Below are 25,677 nucleotides of genomic sequence, written 5' to 3'. Positions count from 1 at the left end.
CGAGTTAGGAAAAGGTTTAGAATTAGGGTTAGGGTCACAGTAGGGTCAGGGGTCGGCAGTAAGGTCAAGGGCGCCCAGTGAGGGCGGGGAAAGCCTGGCCAGTCTGATCCAGCCCCCTCCCTCCGTTCTGCTTCTTCCTTATCCGCGCCCCCACCCATGGCGCCCCAGCATCCTTTCGCGTCTGAGTCCCAGGCCCCTGAACTCCCGGGGCGGGGCCACGCCCAAGTGCCCGCCCATCACCGCCTCCAGGGTGACGCCCTGTATGCAAATAAGCCCGTCCCGCCCAATCAGCTCCCGGGGGCAGGACCGCCCGCTCCCAAGGCACCTGCGGCCGCGGGCCCCTGATCTTCGTGCAGCCGCCGCGGGTCCGTGCGCCCAGCGTCCCGGGGCCCAGGCCGAGCAGGTGCGTGTCATATCGGGTTGAGACTCCTGTGGTGTCCTCTGAACGGCTTCTGCGGGCTGGGTGGGTTTTGGAGGTCCGGGTGTACTGCTGGGCGTCCCAGGGTGGGGTGTGTGTCTAAAGGGGTGTGTGTCGTGGGGTGGTGAGTCCCCGAGGTTGTGGCAGGAGGGGGTTGTGTCTCCAAGGGGTGTGTGTCTGAAGGGTGTGGGTCTGGAAGTTGTGTGTCCAAGGGCTCTGCGTCTGAGATTTGGTGTGAGTTGGGGAGTTGGAGAGTTAGCTGTGTGTCCAAAATCATGGTGCTGTGAGGCCCTATTATGTGTCTGTGAGCTCTGTGATGTGGCATGTGATGTCCCTCTCTCCTGATGTGCACTCCTTTAGCATTAGCGCATCCCCTGTGCACAACCCTATGCCTTCTTGCTGTGGGTGTACACTCGTTTGTCACAGCAGGATGGTAGGCACAAAACCTTGGAACGGGGGAGCAACAGCTGCCGGGGCCAACTCTCCTCCCTTTGCCTCAATGGGTACAGGAACAAGAGTCGCATCCCCGTGTGGTTGTTAGCACATGACAAGGTGGTGGCAGCATTACTTTCACGGTCACAGTCCTCCCTCCCTATCTCTTTTGGGGTCCAGGGCTGCAGATATGGGTGACCTGTGTCCTTGGCCACCCTAACCCCTAGTTGCAGACCCAATTAGTCAGAAATAGCTGGCCGGGCACTGTGGCTCATGCCTGTAATCCCAGCACTTTGGAGGCTGAGGCAGGAGGATCACTTGAGCCCAGTAGTTTGAGACCAGCCTGGGCAACATAGTGAGACCCCCATTTTCTTTTTTTTTTCTTTTCTTTCTTTCTTTTTTTTTTGAGACAGGGTCTCATCCTGTCGCCCAGGCTGGAGTACAGTGGTGATCTTTGTTCACTGCAACCTCCAGCTCCCAGGCTCAAACAATTCTCCTCCCTCAGCCTTCTAAGTAGCTGGGATTACAGGCGCGTGCCACTACCGCCTGGCTAGTTTTTGTATTTTTAGTAGAGATGGGCTTTCACCATGTTGGCCAGGCTGGTCTTGAACTCCAGACCTCAAATGATTCACCTGCCTCAACCTCCCAAAGTGCTGGGATTACAGGCGTGAGCCCCTGCACCTGGCTTTAAAAAAAATTTTTTTTGAGACAGAGTCTCACTCTGTCACCCAGGCTGGAGCGCAGTGGCTCAGTCTTGGCTCACTGCAACCTCTGCCTCCCAGGTTCAAGTGATTGATTTTCTGCCTCAGCCTCCCGAGTAGCTGGGACTACAAGCGTGTGCCACCATGACCAGCTAATTTTTGCATTTTTTGTAGAGACGTTGTTTCACCATGTTTGCCAGGCTGGTCTCATGTGATCTGCCTGCCTCAGCCTCCCAAAGTGCTAGGATTACAAGAGTAAGCCACCGCATCTGGCCAAAAAAAAATTGTTTTTTAAATTAGGCAGGTGTGGTGGCTTATGTGTATAGTCCCAGCTACTCGGGAGGCTGAGGCAGGAGGATCACTTGATCCGAGGAGTTCGAGTCTGCAGTGAGCTATGACTGAGCTACTGCACTCCAGCCTGGGTGACAGAGCAAGATCCTGTCTCTAAAAGAAAAAAAAAAAGAAAGAAAAGAAACAAAAAAATGGCCAGGCGCGATGGCTCACACCTGTAATCCAAGCACTTTGGGAGGCTGAGGCGGGCAGATCACCTGAGGTCAGGAGTTCGAGACCAGCCTGACCAACATGGAGAAACCCCATCTCTACTAAAAATACAAAATTAGCCGGCCATGATGGTACATGCTTGTAATCCCAGCGACTCAGGAGGCTGAGGCAGGAGAATCGCTTGAACCCAGGAGGCGGAGGTTGCGATGAGCGAAGATCGTGCCATTGCACTCCAGCCTGGGCAACAAGAGTGAAACTCCGTCTCAAAAAAAAAAAAAAGGAAAAAAGAAACAAAGCAATAATCAAGGCCTCAGGCTAGCCTGGCCAAGAATCATCCCTGGGGAAGGGCAGGGCCCCTGGACCTTGGGCATTCGGGACAAGAACTCTCAGACTCTTGGAGTGAAGGAAACTGGATACAAAAAAGTATTTCGACTTCGGAGAACCAGTGTGTGAGGACTGATTTCCAGAGATGAAAAGGGCTTTCTAAAAAGGCAGCCTTGTTCCCTCATGTCCCCTTCCTGTTGTTCAGTGAAGGGGGAAGCTTGGCCTCCAGCAAACAGAATTTCAGGACAGTTAGGATCTTGGGGTGTCATCTTAGAGAGCAGGAAGCTGGTTTGCAGGAGGGAAGGCTGAGGCCAGGTAGTAACACTAGGCCCCTCAAAAAAGGATGGAGCTCAAGGCCATGCCTCAGTCCCCCAAGAGAACAGAGGCTGGGGTCACGAGGCCCAGCTTCCTCTCCCTCCTCTCTGTGTGACCCCCCAACAGGTGGCTGCCCCTCTCTGAACTTTGTGGCAGCTCCTGTGAGCGGAGCAAGCTGAACCCACTCTTGGCTTTCCCATCCCAACGAATGATTTATTTGGTTAAACTATGACCCAACCAGGTGGACATCTGGAAAATGCAAATGAAGAAGAGAAGGGGAATTTAAAACATTTGCTCACCCCAACTTGGGTGCAGTGAGTGTAGACATGTTGGGTGTTTGGCCTTCTGGAAGAGGTTTTTTTCTTTCTTTCTTTCTTTTTTTGTTTTTGAGACAGCATCTTGCTCTGTTGCCCAGGCTAGAGTAAAGTGGTGTGATCTCAGCTCACTGCAACCTCTGCCTCCTGGGCTCCAGTGATCCTCCTGCCTCAGCCTCCTGAGGAGCTAGGAATACGCGCTCACACCAGCACACCCAGCTAATTTTTTTTTTTTTTTTGAGACAGAGTCTCACTCTGTTGCCCAGGCTGGAGTGCAATGGCACAATCTCAGCTCACTGCAACCTCTACCTCCCAGGTTCAAGCGATTCTTCTGCCTTAGCCTCCTGAGTAGCTGGAATTACAGGTGCGTGCCACCATTCCCAGCTAATGTTTGTATTTTTAGTAGAGACAGAGTTGGCCAAGCTGGTCTCAAACTCCTGATCACAGGTGATCCACCTGCCTTGGCCTCCCAAAGTCCTGGGATTACAGGCGTGAGCCACCGTGGCCAGCCTGTGACCAGCTAATTAAAAAAAAAAATTATAAATATGGGGTCTTGTCATGTTGCCCAGGCTGGTCGTGAATTCCTGTACTCAAGCACTCAGCCCACCTCGGCCTCCCAAAGTTCTGGGATTATAGGCGTGAGCCACCGCACCTGGCCCACTTATTTATTTATTTATTTATAGAGACAAGGTCTCCCTATGTTGCCCAAGCTGGTCTCGAACTCCTGGGCTCAAGCCATCAGCCCACCTCGGCCTTCCAAAGTGCTGGGATTAGAGGCATGAGCCACCACGCCCTGCCCTTCTGGAAGATTCAAGGCACAGAGTGGTCTAGAGACAGATGTCTTTCTGTCTTTCCTTGAGTGTTGCAGTCATGGCTCCCTGTGACCTTGAACTCCTGGGCTCAAGCCATCCTGTCACCTCAGTCTCCCGAGTAGCTGGGATTGTAGGGGAGTGCTACCTTGCCTGGCTTTTTTTTTTTTTTTTTTAATTAGAGATGGGGGTCTCCCTATGTTGCTCAGGCTGGTCTTCAACTCCTGAGCTCAGATGGTCCTCCTGCCTCGGCCTCCCAAAGTGCTGGGATTACAGGCATGAGCCCAACCAGATGCCATTTTTCTGAGACGACTTAGAAATGTGTCTGGGATCCCTTTTGGGGTCAGGGAACTCGCCCCAGCCCTGGCCCGTGATTCCCCATGGGGTGGGCAAGGAAGTTAAATCCCATTTCTCAGCCCCCAAAGGGCCTCTCTGGGGCTGTATCTTGGGGACTTGTGTGGTTACCCTGATACCCTGCGGCCCAGGATTGAGTTTCTTGGACCCTGTGACGGTGATTCTGGGCTGGACAAGCCCAGGCCCACTTCCCAGCCTGGGTGGGGGTGGTGAGATTGAGGTGCCACGTGATGGCCCTGGGGTACAAGCCCAGGATTGGGTGGGGATCTGGAGGTCTCACCATGTGGCCCTGGAAGAAGCCTGCCCACTCCTGTGCAAAACAGGGCAACTATCGCTGCTTCCCTGGGGTGTCTGGGGGTCAGGCAGGTCTTATATGTAAATGAGGCGGGGTGTGGGCCCGGGCAGACAGTAAGGGCTCAATAACAGAAGGTTCCATCTGGACTGTGACCAAGTGGAGGTGTTTGTGAGCCCATCCAGGCCCCTTTCCTCTCCGCCCTCTGCCAGGTGCTGTTTCCCTCCAAGCCCAGGTTCACCCAAGGTCAAGGTGGGGCCTGAGGAAGGGAGAAATGGAGGTGGATTGTAATAAGAGTCATGGCTGCTGTGGGCATGGGCCTGCCTTGCCCACCATTCCAACCTGTGGCCTGTGCCTGGTCCAAGCCCTACCATCCCTGGCTGGATGCTGGCCTGGCTTCCTGCTCCAACAGGCCACAGGGTCTTCTGAAAATTCCGAATCAGACCACAGTCCTCCCCTCCTCACACACCTTCCATGGCTCCCTATTGCTCTACGGTCCACCCTCTCTCTGTCCCCCAATGCCTCTCTGACCTTCTCTGTCTCCGGCCACCCCTGGCTCACTCCACCCCAGACGCGTGGGGTTTGCCTGCTCCTGGAAGCCACCTGTTCAGCACAGTCCCACCTCAGGGCCTTTGCACCTGCCATTGTGTCCACCTGGCTCCCACCTCCCTGAGACACCTCAGAGACAGGGTCTTGCTCTGTCACCCAGGCTGGAGTGCAGTGGTGCGATCTCGGCTCACTGCAATCTCCGCCTCCCGGGTTCAAGCAATTCTCATACCTCAGCCTCCTGAGTAGCCAGGATTACAGGTGTGGTACCCTCCTGGATCCTCTGTCCAAAGCAGCTCTCTCCCTGCCACCCTCCACTGCCTCCCCCTGTTGAATTTCTTCCTTGAAGGCCTTCTTCCCAGATACGGTTATGTGGCTGCTGTTGCCTCCCCCATCAGACTGGGTGATGGGGGGAGGCCTTGCTCTGCCCACCCCCTGCTCCTGCATCCCCAGCACCTGAGGGGCTCCTAGACATTTCTGCGGGAAGATATTGGGGACTGACAGTGTCCTAAAGCCCCATCTCGGGGTCCCTGCTGGCTGCATCTTCGGGCTGCCGGGCTGTGGGCAGGGTCCCTTCTGCCCAGCGCTGACAGATGTGCTAATTTCCCAAGCAGGGAGGCTGGGGCATCTGGGGATCCATTTCTGAGGCCCCGCAGGGAGAGCTTTCTCTGGAACAAAGAGAGGAAAACCTTGGGCTGTCCCTGCAGCCACTACTGTGGCTTAGGGGACATCACTGGGGGCCTGAGAGGGCCTTAGACTCTAGCCTGCATGGGACAGCAGGGTCAAATTCAGACTGCGGGGTCTGTCTTGGCTCCATGGGCTGGGTGACCTCTGACTCCTGGGTTCAAGTGATTCTCCTGCCTCAGCCTCCTGAGTAGCTGGGATTACAGGCGCCCGCCATCATGGCCGGCTAATTTTTGTATTTTCAGTAGAGATGGGGTTTCACTATGTTGGCCAGGCTGGTCTCAAACCCCTGACCTCAGGTGATCTGCCCACCTCGGTCTCCCAAAGTAGTGGGATTACAGGCGTGAGCCACCGCCCCCGGCCTGGAACAGGCCTTCTTGGCAGGTGAGGGTGCCTGTGCCAGGTCAGGTTTGCCACGGATGGTCACCTGGATGTGGTTTTCTCCCAAGCTGGGCAGTGGGACCTTCAGAGGGTCAGTTCCTTGGCCTGAGAGGAGCATCAGCACTGTCCAATTGGCTGTTTTGCTGTGAAGGTTGTTTAGAGGAAGGGCCACAAACTGGCAGCCTGTGGCCCGGATGGGGCCTTAAATTTGTTGTGTGGACCATGAGGTGTTTCAGTGAGAAGTGAACAGGTAGGGCCGGGCTCACGGCTATAATCCCAGCACTCTGGGAGGCTGAGGTGGGTGGATCACCTGAAGGTCAGGAGTTTGAGACCACTCTGACCAACATGGAGAAACCCTGTCTCTACTAAAAATAAAAAATTAGCTGGGCATGGTGGGGGCGTGCCTGTGATCCCAGCTACTAGGGAGGCTGAGGCAGGAGAATCGCTTCAACCCGGGAGGCAGAGGTTGCGGTGAGCTGAGATCGCACCATTGCACTTCAGCCTGGGCAACAAGAGCGAAACCCATCTCAAGAAAAAACAAGTAGGGCTGGGTGTGGTGGCTCACCTCTATAATCCCAGAACTTTGGGAGGCCAAGGCAGGCAGATTGCTTGAGCTCAGGAGTTCAAGACCAGTTTGGGCAACCTAGTGAGACCCTGTCTCTACAAAAAATAAGATGTCAAAAAATCAAAAAATTAGCCATGTGGAGGGGCAGGCGCCTGCAGCCCTAGCTACTCAGGAGGCTGAGGCAAGAGATTGGCTTGAACCTGGGAGGCGGAGGTTGCAGTAGGCCCAGATTGTGCCATTACACTCCAGTCTAGGTGACAGACCAAGACCCCATCTCAAAAAAAGAAAAAAGAAAAACAGAAAACTGAGCAAGTTGCCAGTGTTTCTTCTGTCTGTGAAGCAGTTGTTTGGTCGTTGATTCAAGGAAGGGTGATTGAGGGCCTTCTATGTACTAGGCGCTGGGAAGCCGGCAGGGCGAGATGCTCATCAAAGAAAGCAATAAAGAAACACACACCAAAAAGTCTGATAGGGCTGGGTGCTGCAGAAAGAGTTGAATTCGGCCGGGCGTGGTGGCTTACACCTGTAATCCCAGCACTATGGAAGACCGAGGCAGCAGGATCACTTGAGACCAGGAGTTTGAGACCAGCCTGGGCAACACAGGGAGACCCCAGCTCTACAAAAAATACAAAAATTAGCTAGGTGTGGCGCCGTGCTACTCCCAGCTACTCCAGAGGCTGAGGTGGGATGATCGCTTGAGTCCGGGAGGGCCAGGCTGCAGTGAGTCGAGACCACACCACTGCACTCCAGGCCGGGTGACAGAATGAGACCCTGCCTGAAAAAATTAAAATAAATATTAAAAAAGATTGGTGCCTCCAGAAAGAGCATTTTCTGCAGGTCTTTAGAGGACATGGAGACACTCCTGGACTTGGGCAAACCTAGAAGGGTGTCCCGGGGTTGGACACAGTCCGGGCAAAGGGAGAGTGATGGGCAAGTAGGGAATCAGTTTGGGGCTGGTGTTGCAGATGCCCCCAAAGGGGCAGAAGGTGGGCTGGGAGTCTGCTGGTAGATGACACCTTTTCAAGTGAGGGGAGAGGTGGGTGGGTACATGGGGAGTTTGTGGGGACCCCTGCAAACACAGGAAACCGAGGCTCAGAAAGTATCACGCAGTGGGCAAGTGGTGGATTTAGGATTTGAATCCTGGACTGACTGGCCTACAGCCCCGGCCCTGGCCTCTCTGTGCATGGCCAAAATGGGATCCTGGAGTGAAGCAGAGGGGGCATCCCACAGAGGGTCCCACTCACCGTGGACTCCTGCCCCTCGAACAGGAGCTGTCCCTCCCAGGAGCAGGCCCAGGGAGAGGTGGGAAGGAGGGTCTGAGGGCTCCCCACTGGGCCTCACTTTCCCCATGGGTGCCAGAGGGACCTATGGAAAAAAGGACCCCCATGGGGCCTTCTCCAGCTGGAACATTCTAAGAATCCTGGATTCAAACACTACCCATTCAAATCTAGCCTCAGATGCCCCCAGCCTGCATTTCACCCCTGGTGGGTGGAGAGCACCCGGCCTTGGGAAGGCAGCCAGGCCTGTGTGGTGGCTCACACCTGTAATCCCAGCACTTAGGGAGGCTGAGGCAGGAGGATAACTTGAGGCCGGAAGTTCAAGACCAGCCAGTGTGATAAAATGAAGCCCCTTCTCTACAAAAATAAAAAAAATTAGCCTAGCATAGTCTGGTTAAAAATTAGGTGTGCGCTTGTAGCCCCAGCTACTGGGAAATCTGAGGTGGGAGGAATGCTTAAGCCCAGGAATTGGAGGCTGCAGTGAGCTCTGATGGCACCACTGCACTCCAGCTTGGGCAACAGAGCAAGACCCCATCTCAAAAAATAATAATAATAATTAAAAAGAGGAAACCCAGCCAGGTATGGTGGCCTGTAATCCCAGCACTTTGGGAGGCCGAAGTAGGCAGATCACATGAGGCCAGGAGTTCAAGACCAGCCTGGCCAACATGGTGAAACCCTGTCTGTACTAAAAATACAAACATTAGCTGGGTGTGGTAGCACATGGCTGTAATCCCAGCTACTGGGGAGGCTGAGGCAGGAGAATCGCTTGAACCCAGGAGGCAGGGGTTGCAGGGAGCAGAGAACACGCCACTGCACTCCAGCCTGGGTGACAAAGTGAGACTCTGTCTCACAAAAAAAAACAAAAAAGAAGAAAGCTAGAGTGTGGGTGGTATCACTCCAGGGATGGGGGGGCCCTACCTATGTAATGGGGGACCAGCATGGATTGGGGGGAGTCTGCATATGTTTGGAAAAGTCTGCATGCATCTGGCGGGGGTCTCCACATTGTTCAGGGGAAAGGGGTCTGTGTGTATTTGGGGGACGTCCATGTGTTTAGGGAGATCTGTATGTGTCTGTGCATTTGGGGGATTGGCATGTGTTGGGGCATCTGGGTATGTCTGAGTGTTTTTGGGGTCTGTCTATGCAGAGGGAATAGGATGTGTTTTGGGGATGTGTGTGTTTGGAGAGCTGTGTGGGTTGGGGGGTTTGGCGTATCGTGAACCGCATGTATTTTGGGGACTTTCGCAGGAGGAATACTTGTGTATTTGGGGGATCTGTTGTTTCGGGCATCTGTGGATTTTCTGCGGCTCTGTTTGGGGGTCTCCGTGTGTGGGGAATATTTCTACCTCCCATTATGCCCATACAAGGATGGAGTGACCCCCAACCCCATCCGCCCCTGTCCCTCAGCACTCCACCAGGGACTTTTTGGGGCCCGCAATCTGAGCTGGGTTCCCCCAGGATGGAGAGGTGACCCCAAGGCCTTCTGAGAGGCATCAGGACCCATCGACCACAAATCCTCCCCGCATCTGTAAAGCACCTTACTGTGAAGCCCCTCCCCTCAGTTCAGCCAGGTGGCCCCTGCTGCCCCCTGACTTTCTGGAGGAGGAAACTGAGTTCCAGAGAAGCTCACCAACAGGGGAGTCACTGCCCGAGCCCACCGTCTCCCCTGAGTCCCTGAGGGCAGGTGCGGGGCTCCAGGGACCGCTGTGAACTGAGCCAGGCCGCCAGGTCACCTACATGCCCCCCCACCTGGGTACCACCTCCCTAGGCCCCCGGGGAGGAGGCGGGCCCAGGGCTCTGGCTGGGGAGGGAGGGTCGCCTGCAGCTGGGGTCGGAGCCGCTGGAGCCCCCAGGAGAGGGGAGGAGGGGTCCTGGCTTTCCAAGGGGCTCTTCCTGTCGCCCATAATGAGGTACTTGGGGAGCAGGTGATGAAACCACAGCCTGGGTTGCGTGAGGCGGGGCGGCAGGCCTGATTCGCTGCAGGGCCCGGGAGCAGCGCCCCCTCCCCGCTTCACCGCCTCCCGCGGGCCCTCACCCCCACCCCCACCCAACCCACCTGCCTCTCACTTCTCCTTTCCCGGCCTGGGTTCCTCTGCCAAGCCGTGGCCTCCCTGCGGGCTCAGGGGTCTGGCGAAGTGACTCTGCAGCTCATCCCCCCAGTAAAGTCCCGCAGGGGTGCCAAGAAAGGGAACTTGACTTGTTCCTAATCTTTTCTCTTAAACCCCTGCTGCAAAGCCTGTGAGGTTAGGATCCTGTGACCCATTTTACGGGGGAGGAAGCAGGTGACTGATGACAGTATTTCAAGGTGGTCTTGCAGGATGCTGTACTGACTCAGCGCCCCCAGTTCCAAGGCCCAGACCTTCTTCCTTTTGGTTTCCCAGAAGCCAGAAGAAAAGTTCAATAGAGGCCCCCGTGTGGTGGCTCATACCTGTAATCCCAGCACTTTGGGAGGCCAAAGCAGGCAGATCACTTGAGGTCAGGAGTTCGAGACCAGCCTGGCCAACATGCTGAAACCCCGCCTCTACCAAAAATATAAAAAATTAACTGGGTGTGATGGTGTGCACCTGTAATCCCAGCTACTCGGGAGTCTGAGGCAGGACAATCGCTCAAACCTGGGAAGCAGTGGTTGCAGGGAGCCGAGATCACGCCACTGCACTCCAGCCTGGGCAACAGAGCGAGACTCCATCTCAAAAAAAAAAAAAAAAAGTTCAGTAGACCCCTGCTCCCTACCCTCTTCCCAGCTGGTGGGAGAAGGATTCTCACCCCCAATTAACAGGTAAGAGAACTGAGTCCCACCACGCAAAGAGGCCAGAGGGGAAGGGTCAGTGGAAGGGTGGGATTCCCTCCAGCACCCCATCTCCATTACTGGGGGGCTAAGGGGCCTCGCCAGGCTGGGGAGATGATAATCTATGGCTTGAAGGACTTCAGGGTAATGTTTGTTGATTGACTTAGTGACCACAGATACTGCCAGCAAGTTTCTGATGCTTCCGCACTCCTGAGCTCTTCTTTTGTCCTCCCAATTTCCCCTCACCCCCACATCGCTCAGGCCTGGGATCACCAGGCTCCTCTTCTATCCCAGGTCACCAGCACATCCTGCACCCTTTGGTCACCACTTCTGCCCAGGTGCCACCCCTGTCTCCATTCAAACTCTGTATTTCCCACTGGCCCAGCCTCTTCCTGTCACCTCACTCTAGCCTGAACAGACACTGCTCCCCACAGCAGCCATAAGCAGCAAGGAGCTTTTTTATTTTTAGAGACAGGGTCTTACTCTGTCACCCAGGCTGGAGTGCAGTGGCCCACTCATAGCTCACTGCAGCCTCCATCTCCTGGGCTCACGTGATCCTCCCGCCTCAGCCTCCCAAGTAGCTGGGACTACAGGCAGGCACCACCATGCCCCGCTAGATTTAATTTTTTTTTTTTTTTTTTAGGCCACGCACTGTGGCTCACGCCTGTAATCCCAGCACTTTGGGAGGCCGAGACTGGTGGATCACCTGAGTTCAGGAGGTCGAGACCAGCCTGGCCAACATGGTGAAACCCCGTCTGTACTGAAAATACAGAAATTAGCTGGGTGTAGTGGTGTGTGCCTGTAATCCCAGCTACTCAGGAGGCTGAGGCAGGAGAATTGCTTGAACTGGGGAGGAGGAGGTTGCAGTGAGCTGAGATTGCGCCACTGCACTCCAGCCTGGGCGACAAGAGCAAAACTCTGTCTCAAAAAAAAGAAAAAAAAACTTTCGAGTCAGTCTCACAATGTTGCCCGGGCTGGAGTGCAGTGACAGGATCTCAGTTCACTGCAACCTCTGCCTCCCCCTGCTCAAGTGATCCTCCCACTTCAGACTCCTGAGTAGCTGGGACTAAGGGGTGCACCATCACGCCTGGCTAAATTTTTTTATTTTTGTTTATTTATTTTTCTGAGACAGCGTCTGGCTGTGTCACCCAGGCTGGAGTGGAGTGGTGTGATCTTGGCTCACTGCAACCTCCACCTCCTGGGCTCAAGTGATTCTCTCACCTCAGCCTCCTGAGTAGCTGGGACCACAGGCATGCCACCACACTTAGCTAATTTTTTTTTTTTTTTTTTTTCCTACAGACAGGGCTTTGCCATGTTGCCCAGGCTGGTCTTGAACTCCTGGGCTCAAGCGATCCTCCCACCTCAGCCTCCCAAAGCACTGGGATTACAGGCGTGAGCCACCGTGCCTGGCCTGGCCCTAGTTTGGTTTTTTTTTTTTTTTAGGGGCAGGGTCTCACTATGTTGCTCTGGCTGGAAGCTTTTAAAGAAATCTTCCCTTTGGGCCGGGCGCCATGGCTCACGCCTGTAATCCCAGCACTTTGGGAGGCCGAGGTGGGCAGATCACCTGAAGCCAGGAGTTTAAGACCAGCCTGGCCAACATGGTGAAAACCCATCTCTAGTAAAAATGCAAAAATTAGCCGGGCACAGTGGCAGGCACCTGTAATCCCAGCTACTTAGGAGGCTGAGACAGGAGAATCGCTTGAACTCGGGAAGTGGAGGTTTCAGTGAGCTGAGATCATGCCACTGCAGTCCAGTCTGGGTAACAGAGCGAGACTCCACCTCAAAAACAAAAAAAGAAATCTTCCTTTTGAAATAAATCACACGAAGAAACATGCACAAACCACTAGAGTTGAGCTCAACACATTTGCACAAACTGAACATATCTGTGTACCCAAACCTTGGATCCAGGAACAGGACTTCCCTAGCCCCTGGGACTTCCCCCTTGGGCCACTGCCTAATCACAGCTTCTGCCCAGGGTGACCAAAGTGCTGTCTGATGTCCATCAGCCTCAGTGAGGGTTTTTTGTTTTTTGTTTTTTTTGACAGAGTCTCGCTCTGTCGCCCAGGCTGGAGTGCAATGGCACAATCTTGGCTCACTGCAACCTCCGCCTCCTGGGTTCAAGCTATTCTCCTGCCTCAGCCTCCCGAGTAGCTAGGATTACAGGCACATGCCAGCACGCCCAGCTAATTTTTGTATTTTTAGTAGAGATGGGTTTTCGCCATGTTGGCCAGGCTTGTCTCAAACTCCTGACCTCAAGTGATCTGCCCGCCTTGGCCTCCCAAAGTGCTGGGATTGCAGGCTTGAGCCCCTGCGCCCAGCTGCATCAGTGAGTTTTGATTGTTCTGAAACTTCATGTAAATAAAATCACACAGTGCATCCTCTCGATGGAGTCTGGGATCGTCGAATTGGCCAGTGGTCTCTGAGATTCATCCACGTGGTTGTGTGCAGCGAGAGTGCACCCTTTTTCTGTGCTGTGCTATAACTGATCATAGAATCAACAAGAAAGTGTTGACCAGCTCTCCCATTAAGGGCTTCCAGGTTGATTCCAGTTTGAGGCAATGATGTATGAAGCTGTAGAAAACATTCTTGTCTGTGTCCTCAGGTGTAACTTGGACCCATTTCTCTTGCGTGAATATTGAACATCGAGGAGCGGAATTCCTGGGTCACAGGGTAGGCATCTGTTCAGATTTAGTAGATGCCAGAGAATTATCCAAGTGCTTGTCCCTTTTTCCTCTGCCACCAGCAATGCATGAGAGCTGGAAGTGGAAGAGCTTACAAGATCATCATCGCTCACCGTAACCTTGAACTCCTGGGCTCACATAATCCTCCGTCTCAGGCTCCCACATAGCCAGGACTACAGGTGTGTGCCACGGCGTGCAGCTAATTTTTACTTTTTTTGTAGACAGGTTCTTGCTATGTTGCCCAGGCTGGTCTCCAATTTCTGGCCTCAAGCAATCCTCCCACCTCAGCCTCTCAAGTAGCTGGAAGTATCTGGGAGTAGCCAGGAGTTTGAGACCAGCCTGGGCAACACAGCAAATCGCCATCTCTATAAAAAGTTTTTAAAAATTTGCTGGGTGTGGTGACACATAGCTGTAATCCCAGCTACTCGGGATGCTGAGGCTGGAGGATCACTTGAGCCCAGGAGTTCAAGGCTACAGTGAGCTATAATTGCACCACTGAACTCCAGCCTGGGCGACAGAGGAAGACCCCATCTCAAAAACAAAAAAAGTGACTCGGCTAGATCCCATCTATTTCAAAGATCTAAGTTCACTGAAATAATGCTGCACTTTCCTGTTCTGTGAGATTTGAGAAAATAGCTGTAAAACCACCTGGGCCTGTTGCCTTTAAACATGTTTTTTAGTTATTATTTTAATTTTGAAATTATTATTCTTTTTTAGAGACAGAGTCTCACTCTGTTGCCCTGGCTGGAGCGCAGCAGCTCAAAGCTCACTGCAGCCTTGAACTTTATTGCCTTTAAAAAAAAAAAATTTTTTTTTTTAGAGATAGGGGTCTCGCTATGTTGCCTAGGTTGGTCTTGAACTGCTAGGCTCAAGCAATCCTCCCACCTTGGCCTCCCAAAGTGCTGGGATTACAAGTGTGAACCATCATGCCCAGCCCACTTTATTACCTTTTTAATGGTAGGTCCTGAGTCACCTTTCTAATCTTCTATGGTTGTTGGTCTACTTAAGCTTTCTACTTCTTCTGAGGTCAGCTTGGCTCAGTGACTTGCACAGGTTGATACTTAATAAACGCTAAGTATGAGGGTGCAACGAAAGGAGTAGGAAGGTACTGGACTCTTAGCTTCAAATTCCCACCTCCCCTTCTACTCAGGCTCCCATCCAGCCTCTGCATCTACATCCAACTACATGCCTCCTCCCCCAAGAAGCTCTCCTGGGTTTCTTCTCCTGTTCTTTCTTCTGTGCTCCATTCCTTGGTCAATAGGTCCACCTCTCTGCCTCTGTGCTGGGCAGATGCCACAGCTCTCTGATTTCTGGCTGGACAAAGCAGGGAGGGTATGTGTGTGCGGAAGAGGCCTCCCCAAACCTCAGCTTCCCCCCTCGTGCCTGGCACATTCAGCCTGTGCTGCCACCTCCCCCAGCAGTTCCGATCACACCAACATCTGGAGAATGGGCCACCAGGGTCTGTCTGCGGCTCTGGGCAGGGATTTGCATGTGACTACAAATATACATGCACACTCTGGCCTGCCGCCTCCGCATTCTTTGCCTGGCCCTTCACACCTGGGCCCGAGACAGGTCAATGCTGAGTGGCTGGATTTGCATGTGCATGTATTTCTGGGCAGGGTATCAGCTGGGGCAGTCTGAGAGGAAGTTGTTGAGGGAAGCTGTAGGGTTGTGGAGGGGGTCAGTGACATCTCTGTTGATCTACTCTGCTCACCAAACCTTACTGTCCATTCCTGGCCCTGATCCAGAGGGGCTTTTAGTCTGGAGGAGACAAATCTGGATATATATACCCCCAATGCCATGGAATCTGACCTAGAGGAGGATGGTGACTCTGGGAGACCAGAAGAATGGCAGGGAGGACTTCCTAGAGGAATGGGTTTTTTGAACTGGGTTTTGACGTTTGGATAGGAGTTGGCTTGGTGAAAAAGGGGAAAGGGTCCTTCTAGTCAGAGATATTTATCGAAGAGAGAGAAGTAGGCAAGAGCTGATTTGGGAAGAGGACTTGAATGCCAGGCTAGGTGCTAGAACTTTCTCATAAGGGCAGTGGGGAGCCATGGAGAGTGTATGAGCAGGAGGGGGCCATGCTCAGAGCTGTGTTTGGTTGGGTAGATTCCCTCAGGGGCTAGAGTGGAGGATGGCTTTGGTTCCAATGTCACTGGGGTTCAGGAGAGTGAAACTCCTGCGTGAGTTCATCTGCACCTGTCAGGCCTGCCTCCAGAGTTGGTGTAGGGCCTGCTGGCTTCTGGAGGACTAAAGCACCCTGGAGTACAGTGACTTAAAGTGCAAGGCACAGGCCTAGCACAGAGGGGGCCCTACCCCCAGTCTCTGTCAAGACGGACACAGCCCTTGCCTTGTCTCCAGCCGCCCATGATCTCCACCCCGGCCTCCAACAGACCTGCTCCCCATGGAAGCCATGAGCTGAGTCTTAAAATAATAAACCAAGCCCCATCCCTTCTCTGCTTAAAACCTTCTCATAGTGGCTCACGCCTGGAATCCCAGCACTTTGGGAGGCTGAGGCCAGCGGATCCCTTGAGGTCAGGAGTTCAAGATCAGCCTGGCCAACTTGGCAAAACCCTGTCTCTACTAAAAATACAAAAATTAGCCAGGCGTGGTGGTGCACACCTGTAATCTCAGCTACTTGAGAGGCTGAAGCAGGAGAATCGCTTGAACCCGGGAGGTGAAGATTGTGCCACTGCACTGCAGCCTACATGACAGAGCAAGACTCTGTCTCAAAAAATAAAATAAAAGGCTGGGCGCGGTGGCTCATGCCTGTAATCCCAGCACTTTGGGAGGCCAAGGCGGGCGGATCATGAGGTCAGGAGTTTGAGACCAACCTGACCAATATGGTGAAGCACCGTCTTTACTAAAACTACAAAAATTAGCTGGGCATGGTGGCACATGCCTGTTGTCCCAACTACTTGGGAGGCTGAGGCAGAAGAATCATTTGAACCTGGGAGGTGGAGGTTGCAGTAAGCCGCGATCACGCCACTGCACTTCAGCCGGGGTGACACAGCGAAACTCCATCTCAAAAATATATATATATTAAAAATAAAATACAATAGGAAATAAAATAAAATATGCTCTCATAGCTCCACATCACTCTTAGACCAAAATCCACAGCCCTCCTCCAGCTCAGAAGGCCCACAGTGGGCCAGGTACAGTGGCTCACACCTGGAATCCCAGCACTTTGGGAGGGTGAGGTAGGAGGATCACTTCCAGCCAGGAGTTTGAGACCAACCTAGACAACATAGTGAGACTCCATCTCTACAAAAAGAAAATAAAAATTAGCAGGGCATGGTGGCACTCACCTGTAGTCCCAGCTATTCAGGAGGCTGAGGTGGGAGGATTACTGGAGCCTGGGAGGTCAAGGCTGCAATGAGCTGAGATCTCACCACCGCACTCCAGCCTGGGCAACAGAGCAAGACTGTCTCAAAAAAATAAATATGGCCAGGCGTGGTGGCTCATGCCTGTAATCTCAGCACTTTAGGAGGCCAAGGCGGGCAGATCACTTGAGGCCAGGAGTTCAAGACCAGCCTGGCCAACATGGTGAAACCCCGTCTCTACTAAAAATACAAAAATTAGCCAGGTGTGGTGGTGCATGCCCGTAATCGCAGCTACTTGGGAGGCTGAAACGGGAGAATCACTTGAACCCGGGAGGCGGAGGTTGCAGTGAGCCAAGATCATGCCACTGTACTCCAGCCTGGGCGACAGAGTGAGACTCTGTCTCAAAATAATGATAATAATAATAAATTAAATTAAAAGAAGGAAACCCAAAAGAAGGAGGCCTAGAGTGGCCCAACCTCTGTGGCCTCATCCCCACCCTCCCTCCAACCTCATAGCTGTTTCTTGTCCCTCCTCAGGGCCCTGGCACCTGCTGTTCCTTCTGCCTGGAACTCACTTCCTATCTCAGCTCTCAGGGTCTCAGTGCAGAGAGAGACTTCCCAGTTCTCCCCCATCACATGACCTCTGCCCTAGCCATGGTGTCTGTGTCTAAAATGGGGACAGACAGAGTGAGAAGGGGCTTGAGTCAGGTCTTCCAGGCTTAAGAGACTCAGGCCTAAGCCCCAGCCCTGCTGCTGCTCTCGTGGGACCCTGGGCATCAGGGGCATTTCCGGAGTCATCTTGGCACTGGGACCTCCGGACCAAGGCCCCCGTCCACCCCCCAGGGACCCATCAGGGTGGGGGCAACATATCCCAGCCGTGGGAACAGGCCCGATTCCGGCTGGGGATTAAAATTAGCCCTGGAGGTTAAATTTAGCAAGTCAAGCCGGAGCTGAGGGTCTGGGACCGACAGCTTGGGCTCTACATAGTTGTGGGGGCTCAGAGACCCAGCCCAGAGAGGGCAGAGGGTGTGCCTGGGGTCACACAGCATGCCATATATGCCAGCCGAGGTATCTGACACTGCTGGGCCCTGGGATAATGGAGCGCCTTGCCCAGACTGCTTGGGCAGGGGTCTGGGAAGCCCTGAGAACACTCCCAGAGAACAATCTGGATTTCTTTCTTTCTGTTTTTGAGACGGAGTCTCGCTCTGTTGCCCAGGCTGTCAAAATCTCGGGATCTCGGCTCACTGCAACCTCCGCCTCCCAGGTTCAAGGGATTCTCCTGCCTCAGCATCCTGAGTAGCTGGGTCTACAGGTGCCCACCACTATGCCTGGCTAATTTTTGTATTTTTAGTAGAGACAGGGTTTTGCCATGTTGGCCAGGCTGGTCTCGAATGCCTGACCTCGTGATCCACCCACCTCAGCCTCCCAAAATACTGGGATTACAGGCATGAGCTACCGCGCCATGCCAGATTTCTTTTTCTTTTTCTTTTCTTTTTTTTTTTTTGAGACAGAGTCTTGCTCTATCACCCAGGCTGGAGTGCAGTGGCACACCTGCCTCAGCCTCCCAAGTGGCTGGGACTACAGGTGTGCGCCACGACAGCTGGTTAATTTTTGCATTTTTAATAGAGATGGGGCGGGTAGGATGCGGTGGTAATCCCAACACTTTGGGAGGCCAAGATGGGTGGATCATGAGGTCAGGAGTTTGAGACCAGCCTGACCAACATGGTGAAACCTCGTCTCTACTAAAAATACAAAAATTAGCTGGGCATAGTGGAGGGCACCTGTAATCTCAGCTACTTGGGAGGCTGAGGCAGGAGAATCACTTGAACCTGGGAGGCGGAGGTTTTAGTGAGCCGAGATCGCGCCATTGCCCTCCAGCCTGGGCAACAAGAGTGAAAACTCGTCTCAAAAAAAAAATAGAGATGGGATTTTAGCATGTTGGCCAGGCTGGTCTCGAACTCCTGATCTCAAGTGATCTGCCTGCCTCGGCCTCCCAAAGTGCTGGGATTACAGGCGTGAGCCACCGTGACCGGCCTGATCTGGATTTCTTGATAACTTGTTGCCAAGCCTGGTGGTGGGTGCTCAGCATTTCCTACCAGCCCATTCACAGAAGAGCAAACTGAGGCCTGGGGAAAGGGTCTTCTGTGCTGAGGGCTGCCCTGAGGGTCAGAGGGAAGGCCAGGCCTGAGCGTAGGTCCGCGTGACCCTGGAGAGGCCCCTTGCCTGAAGCCTCAGTCACCTGTGACATGGTAGAGGCTGGGAGGTGGAGTGTGGTCACACAGTTGGCGGAGCGGGGACGTCCCCTGTGGTGTCAGGGGACGTCTGTACAGAAGGCGGCGGCTGCAGGACAGGCCACATGATTCGATTGTTCCCAGGAACCTCGAGTGGGGGTCTCTGGGGAAGGCCTGGACCCCAGCATAGTCCAGCAGTCTCCTCCTTCTGGGACCCCTACCAGGGCGATCTCACATCTCCTTGAGTGGGGTACAGGATTTCTTCCAAGTCACCAAGTGGATGCCAGGCCCACACCCTGGCCCAAGGACTCTAAGCTGGAGGCCTTTCCAGAGTGTGCCTGCATCCTCCTGCTAGAGCAGGAGGCGTTTCTATTATTCTCTTTCCTTTTTCTTTTAAAGACAGGGTCTCTGTTGCCCACGCTGGAGTGCAGTGGCAAGATCATAGTTCACTGCAGCCTCAACCTCCCCAGCTCAAGTGATCATCCTACTTCAGACACCGGAGTACCTGGGACTATAGACGTGTGCCACCATGCCTGGCTAATTTTTGCATTTTTTGTAGAGCCGGGGTTTCAACATGTTGCCCAGGCTGGCCTCAAACTCCCGGGCTCAAGTGATCCTCCCGCCTTGGCCTCCCAAAGTGCTAGGGATCACAGGCATGAGCCACCATGCCCCATTTGGTCTAAACATGTTCATTGAGCCTCTACTGCATCCTAAGGCTGGCCGGGGGCGGGGTCTGCGACAGTGACCCAGCCTGCCTTGATTTTCCCCATCATCTTCCTCTCAGTGGCTGGCAGGGGCAGACAGAGGAGAGGTGTGAGGCTGGGGTACCCCTCCCCACTCTCCACCCACTCACTCTGTCCTCTCCCTCTTCTCCTCCTAGACAAAGATCACTCCACTCAGCCTGGGACGATGGGGAGGAAAAAAATCCAGATCTCCCGCATCCTGGACCAAAGGAATCGGCAGGTGAGTTCACTGGGTGGAACAGTGGCTGGGAAAGACATTCCTAGCAGGGGGCATGGCCTAGGCAAGGGACTGACCTGACCAATTGAACTGCAGGGGAATGAGGAGGCATGAGGAGTCCTGATGCCATGTCAGCCTTTCTTTTTTTTTTTTTTTGAGATGAAGTCTCACTCTGTTGCCCAACCTGGAGTGCAATGGTGCGATCTCAGCTTACTGCAACCTCTGCCTCCCGGGTTCAAACGATTCTTCCTCAGCCTCCTGAGTAGCTGGGATTACAGGTGCGCACCACCAAGCCCAGCTAATTTTGCATTTTTAGTAGAGACGGGGTTTCACCATGTGGGCCAGGCTAGTCTCGAACTCCTGACCTCGTGATCCGCCCGCCTCGGCCTCCCAAAGTGCTGGGATTACAGGCGTGAGCCACCGTGCCTGGTCTGTCAGTGTTTCTTGTTTCCCCTCCCTCCCTCCTTCCCTCCTTCCTTCCTTCCTTCCCTCCCTCCCTCCCTCCCTCCTTCCCTCCCTCCTTCCCTCCTTCCTTCCATCCCTCCTTCCATCCCTCCTTCCATCCTTCCTTTTTTTTTTTTTTTTTTTTTGAGATGGAGTTCACTTTGTTGCCCAGGCTGGAGTGCAGTGGAGCGATCTCGGCTCACTGCAAGCTCTGCCTCCTGGGTTCAAGTGATTCTCCTGCCTCAGCTTTCCGAATAGCTGAGATTACAGGCGCTCGCCACCACGCCTGGCTAGGCTAATTTTTGTAGTTTTAGTAGAGTCGGGGTCTCACCATGTTGCCCAGGCTAGCCTCGAACTCCTGACCTCAATCAATCCTCCTGCCTGGGCCTCCCAAAGTGCTGGGACCTCAGGCTGAGCCACTGCACCTGGCCTGCTCATTTTCATGATCATTTATTCATTTATTCTCCCTGATGACTGGAACCCCAGCCATAGGGGAGATGGAGCTTGACACAGCCACACCTAACTCAGAGGGCCAGAACAGAGGGAGGCCCAGAACTGGGAAAGCCCAGAGAGAGCGTGTGGACTCTGCCTGGGAAGCCAAGGCACACTTCCCAGACATTTGGGCTGGGTTTTGAAGCTCCAGTAGGAGTTTGCCAGGTTGTGACATGAGAATTACCAGCGCAGCCAGAAAGAATCCTGAGGCATGTTCGAGGAAGGGTTAGGCCCTGCCAATTCCCCTACACCACCCCACATTCATCTCTTCTTCTTCTCTCCCCTGCCCCTGTGGGTCCTGGGTCCAGGTGACGTTCACCAAGCGGAAGTTCGGGCTGATGAAGAAGGCCTATGAGCTGAGCGTGCTCTGTGACTGTGAGATAGCCCTCATCATCTTCAACAGCGCCAACCGCCTCTTCCAGTATGCCAGCACGGACATGGACCGTGTGCTGCTGAAGTACACAGAGTACAGCGAGCCCCACGAGAGCCGCACCAACACTGACATCCTCGAGGTACCCCAGGTCCTCCTCCCCAGCCCCACAAGGCCCCGTGCACGTTGCTTTCTCAGAGCCCAGGGACTCTTGGTTTGCACAAAAGATGAGCGTCTTCATCTGGCTTTGTGGCTGACGTGCTTTATTTCTGCTGTCCCTAGAAGGGACCCTCCACTCATCCAAACATTTGGGAGTGGGGGAGCCCTTCTGGGGACAGCAGAAATAAAGCACATCGGGCAGGGCACGGTGGCTCCCACCTGCAATCCCAGCACTTTGGGAGGCCGAAGTGGGCAGATCACTTGAGGTCAGGGATTCTAGACCAGCCTGGCCAACAGGGCAAAACCCAGTCTCTACTAAAAATACCCAAATTAGCCAGGCGTGGTGGCTCATGCCTCTAATCCCAGCTACTTGGGAGGCTAAAGTAGGAGAATTGCTTGAACCCGGGAAGTGGAGGTTGCAGTGAGCTGAGATCGAGCCACTGCACTCCAGCCTGGGCAACAGAGCAAGACTCTGTCTCTAAATAAATAAATAAATAAATAAATAAATAAATAAGACAGAGGAGTCTTCACTGGGATGGGAAGCTAAAGCCTAAGGGCTGCAGAGAGCAGCGGGCTGGGACTAGGCCTGGGAGTCCGCAGTGTTTTGGAAGCGTGGGGCAGAAGTTGGCAAAGAAGAGGTTGGGGTCCGGGAGCATGCGGTTCTGTGGCCCCAGGAGAAGGCAGCTCAGGAAATCTGCTGGCGTTTCTTAAGCAGTTTTTTTCTTTTTTTGAGAATGAGTCTTGCTTTGTCGCCCACTCTGCAGTGCAGTGGCAAAATTTCAGCTCACCGCAACCTCCGCCTCTCGGATTCAAGTGATTCTCCTGCCTCAGCCTCCCAAATAGCTCTGACCACAGGCATACGCCACCATGCCTGGCTAATTTTTATATTTTCAGTAGAGATGGAGGTCTTACCATGTTGGCCAGGCTGGTCTCAAACTCCTGACCTCAAGCGATCTGCCTGCCTCGGCCTCCCAAAGTGCCGGGATTGTAGGCGTGAGCCACCGCGCCTGGCCTCTTAAGCAGCTTTTGATGCCAGGCTATGAGGCTGCAAGTGGGGGCAGAATGGAGGTCCTGGAGTCATGTCAGGAGCAGCATTAGGACAGCGCCAACAGGCCTGCATGGATCTCAGCTCCTGCTGTGTTGATCTGGGCAGGTCCTTGGGCTTTTCGGTCCCAGGGGAGGAAATTGCTAGCTGGTAACTCACCGGGGTTTGGTCAGTGGGATTTGGCTAGAGCAGGCCATGCCTGCATTCCTCCCCACTCATGGAGCTGGGTGGGGATGGTCTGTCCCCTCTCCCATAGAACTGGGTTCCCTGGGTGGGGCAGGGGTAAGGGTCTACCCTGTTGTCTCCTGTCCCCATAGACGCTGAAGCGGAGGGGCATTGGCCTCGATGGGCCAGAGCTGGAGCCGGATGAAGGGCCTGAGGAGCCAGGAGAGAAGTTTCGGAGGCTGGCAGGCGAAGGGGGTGATCCGGCCTTGCCCCGACCCCGGCTGTATGTAAGTGACTCCCTGGCCCTGTGAATGAGGCATTCCTCCTACTTCCTAGGCCCAAGTCATTGAGGCTGGTACTGAGAGAGGGGCTTAGAGCCAGGGATCCTAGAGTTTGGAGGCAGGTCTCCACCTGGTTGGTCAGGAAAGGCTTCTTTGAGAAGTGGGCACTGTAGCTGGGGCTTTGAAGGATGAATAAGAGTTCAACAGGCAAACAGTTCCTTCCTTCATTTCATCTTTGATTCATCAAACACTCTGTGCAGCCCCCTCAGTGCCAACTCTACACTAAGTGAGAGGTCTTGGCTCTGGACCTACCTGTCAAGGACAGGCAGAGCCAGACAGAAGCTCCCCCAGCCTGTAGGGTTAGGGCAGGGGGAGGAGCAGGTAGGGAGCCTGGTGGGAGGTGGAGCAAAGGCTTCCTGAAGGTAGAGCTGGGCCCCTGAACTCATCAGGATTTTCTCCCTTGGACTTGGCACCCCCATCTGGCCTGGGGTCCTCTGACCCATCCCTTCTCTACCCACAGCCTGCAGCTCCTGCTATGCCCAGCCCAGATGTGGTATACGGGGCCTTACCGCCACCAGGCTGTGACCCCAGTGGGCTTGGGGAAGCACTGCCCGCCCAGAGCCGCCCATCTCCCTTCCGACCAGCAGCCCCCAAAGCCGGGCCCCCAGGTGAGCATGGGACAGTGGGGCAGGGGTGAGGTCCTGAGGGGCTGTTTGGGTGCATCTTGGCTCTGGCATTGCCAGGCTGCGTGCATCACCTCTAAACCTCAGACTTCATTAGTTGACATGGCCTGCCTGTCCTCTCTCTCTGGGGTCTCCTCTCCCCCAGGCCTGGTGCACCCTCTCTTCTCACCAAGCCACCTCACCAGCAAGACACCACCCCCACTGTACCTGCCGACGGAAGGGCGGAGGTCAGACCTGCCTGGTGGCCTGGCTGGGCCCCGAGGGGGACTAAGCACCTCCGTGAGTGAGGGGAGGGTGTGGCAGGGCTGATGAGGGCAGGCAGGGCGACCTGGGTGTGGGCCTCAGTTTCCCCTTCACCCTCTCTCCGCACAGAGAAGCCTCTACAGTGGCCTGCAGAACCCCTGCTCCACTGCAACCCCCGGACCCCCACTGGGGAGCTTCCCCTTCCTCCCCGGAGGCCCCCCAGGTACATCCCCTAACCTGCCGTGCCCCGCCTGGGAAGCGTCCGCACTCCTGCCCTCTGGGGGTTCCACACCCTCCCACCCACCAGAACTCAAAACTGTCACTGGGGGTGGTTAGGTTTGCAGAAGGCTTAAGGAGAGGTCCAGGCCTCAGCCCCCAATTCCTGCCCACCAGAATATGGCCTGGGAGACCCTCCACCGCCCCCTGGCTTGTTGCAGCCCCCCACCCTGGCCCCCTGGCAGCCCTCGAGGGGTGATGGGCCCCCCGCCGTGCCCTCCCAGCCCAGGTAAGTGCCCTGAGACGACGGCAAGTCCCAGTCCTCCAAAGCCCCGGCCGCTGCTGACCCCTGGTGGCCATCCCTGGTACTGCGCGCACTTCCGGTGCGGATGGGCAGCTATTTTGAGGCCCCAAGAGGGACCGCCACCCCCTCCTTTCCCAGGGTCCTCCTGCCAAGCCTTTGCCCACGCTGTGCCATCCCCTGGCTTCCTTCCCTTCCTCGCTGAGCTCACGGCCTCCCTCTCTCTTTCCCCCTGCAGTGGGGGCCGAAGCCTGGGCGAGGAGGGTCCCCCAACCCGCGGCGCCTCCCCGCCGACCCCCCCAGTCAGCATCAAGTCTGAGCGCCTCTCTCCGGCCCCCGGGGGCCCCGGCGACTTTCCTAAGACCTTCCCCTATCCCTTGCTCCTCGCCCGGTCCCTGGCAGAGCCTCTGCGGCCTGGGCCCGCCCTGCGCCGGCTGCCCTTGGCCGACGGCTGGCCCCGGTAGGAGATCACCCGGTGGCACTAGCCCAGAGCGCTCGCCAGGTACGGCGAGGGCACGTGGGGACCCCACCTCCCTCCAGGCCTCTTCAGAGAAGACCCAACAGTGACTCCCCCCTCCGCGGTGGGGGCTTGGAGGTGGGCGGCTGGACTCAATCCACCCTGGGGGGCTCCTTTCCTTCTTCCTATTTGTGTGTATACCCACAAATAAAACGCGCGTGGCGTCCGTGGACCAGACTGACTGTGACTCGCCTCATTCTTGCCTAGTCTTGGCTTGGGGTGCCCCCTCCAGAAGCCCTGAGACGAGGACTCAAGAGCCCGTGGGGTGTCCGGGAGGGCTGCCAGGTGGAGGGTTGGGGAGGCGAGGCGGGAGGAGCCGTGCAGGGGACGCGCACAAGCAGAGGGTGCTTAGCCCGCGGGGGGTTCTGGGGACAGCATAGAGTGAGCGTGCACCTAGAATGGTCCCACTCCAGGGGTGAGGGCCCCGGCTCTTTCCACTCCAGGGCCAATGGCCAGGGCTGCTCCCGGCGCTGTGGGTCATGGGCTCAGGGGCAAGCCCTAGGGCTGGGTCGTAGGGCTCCCAAAAGCAGCAGCTGGGAATCCTGAATGTCGGGCTCCCAGGGCGCTGGAAGCGCCCCTGAACTGTTCATCTTCTTATTTTTTATTTTATTATTTTAATTTTATTTTATTTGAGACAGAGACTCCCTGTGTCACCCAGGCTGGATTGCAGTGGTGCGATCTCGGCTCACTGCAACCTCCACCTCCCGGGTTCAAGGGATTCTCCCGCCTCAGCCTCCTGAGTGCCTGGGACTACAAGCACCTGCCACCATGCTAATTTTTGTATTTTTAATAGAGACGGGTTTCCCCATGTTGGTCAGGCTGGTCTCGAATTCCTGACCTCAGGTGGTCCGCCCTCCTGGGCCTCTCAAAGTTC

At 54.9% G+C, this 25,677-nt stretch overlaps 1 protein-coding gene across 5 annotated transcripts; it reads left to right on the top strand.

Moving 5' to 3' along the window:
* Positions 1–305: 305 nt before the first annotated feature.
* MEF2B (myocyte enhancer factor 2B) lies at positions 306–24,980 on the top strand. Of its 5 annotated transcripts, XM_063800216.1 has the most exons (10): positions 306–403; positions 13,436–13,552; positions 19,808–19,890; positions 21,132–21,335; positions 22,715–22,849; positions 23,364–23,511; positions 23,672–23,805; positions 23,899–23,992; positions 24,163–24,274; positions 24,525–24,980. In XM_063800216.1, the coding sequence occupies exons 3-10, from the start codon at positions 19,837–19,839 to the stop codon at positions 24,748–24,750; spliced, it is 1,107 nt and encodes a 368-aa protein (XP_063656286.1). In that variant the 5' UTR covers positions 306–403; positions 13,436–13,552; positions 19,808–19,836; the 3' UTR covers positions 24,751–24,980. The 5 variants fall into 5 exon arrangements, with proteins under 5 accessions (XP_063656286.1, XP_063656287.1, XP_054528398.1 ...); XM_063800217.1 differs by lacking the exon at positions 24,163–24,274; NM_001205195.1 differs by lacking the exon at positions 13,436–13,552 and having other exon boundaries at positions 319–403.
* Positions 24,981–25,677: the final 697 nt, after the last annotated feature.

Source organism: Pan troglodytes, chromosome 20 (genome assembly GCF_028858775.2).
Source record: "Pan troglodytes isolate AG18354 chromosome 20, NHGRI_mPanTro3-v2.0_pri, whole genome shotgun sequence".
NCBI classification, from domain to species: Eukaryota; Metazoa; Chordata; class Mammalia; order Primates; family Hominidae; genus Pan; species Pan troglodytes.
Note: the sequence above shows the minus strand (reverse complement) of the source record. Positions and strands in the feature narration are given on the sequence as shown.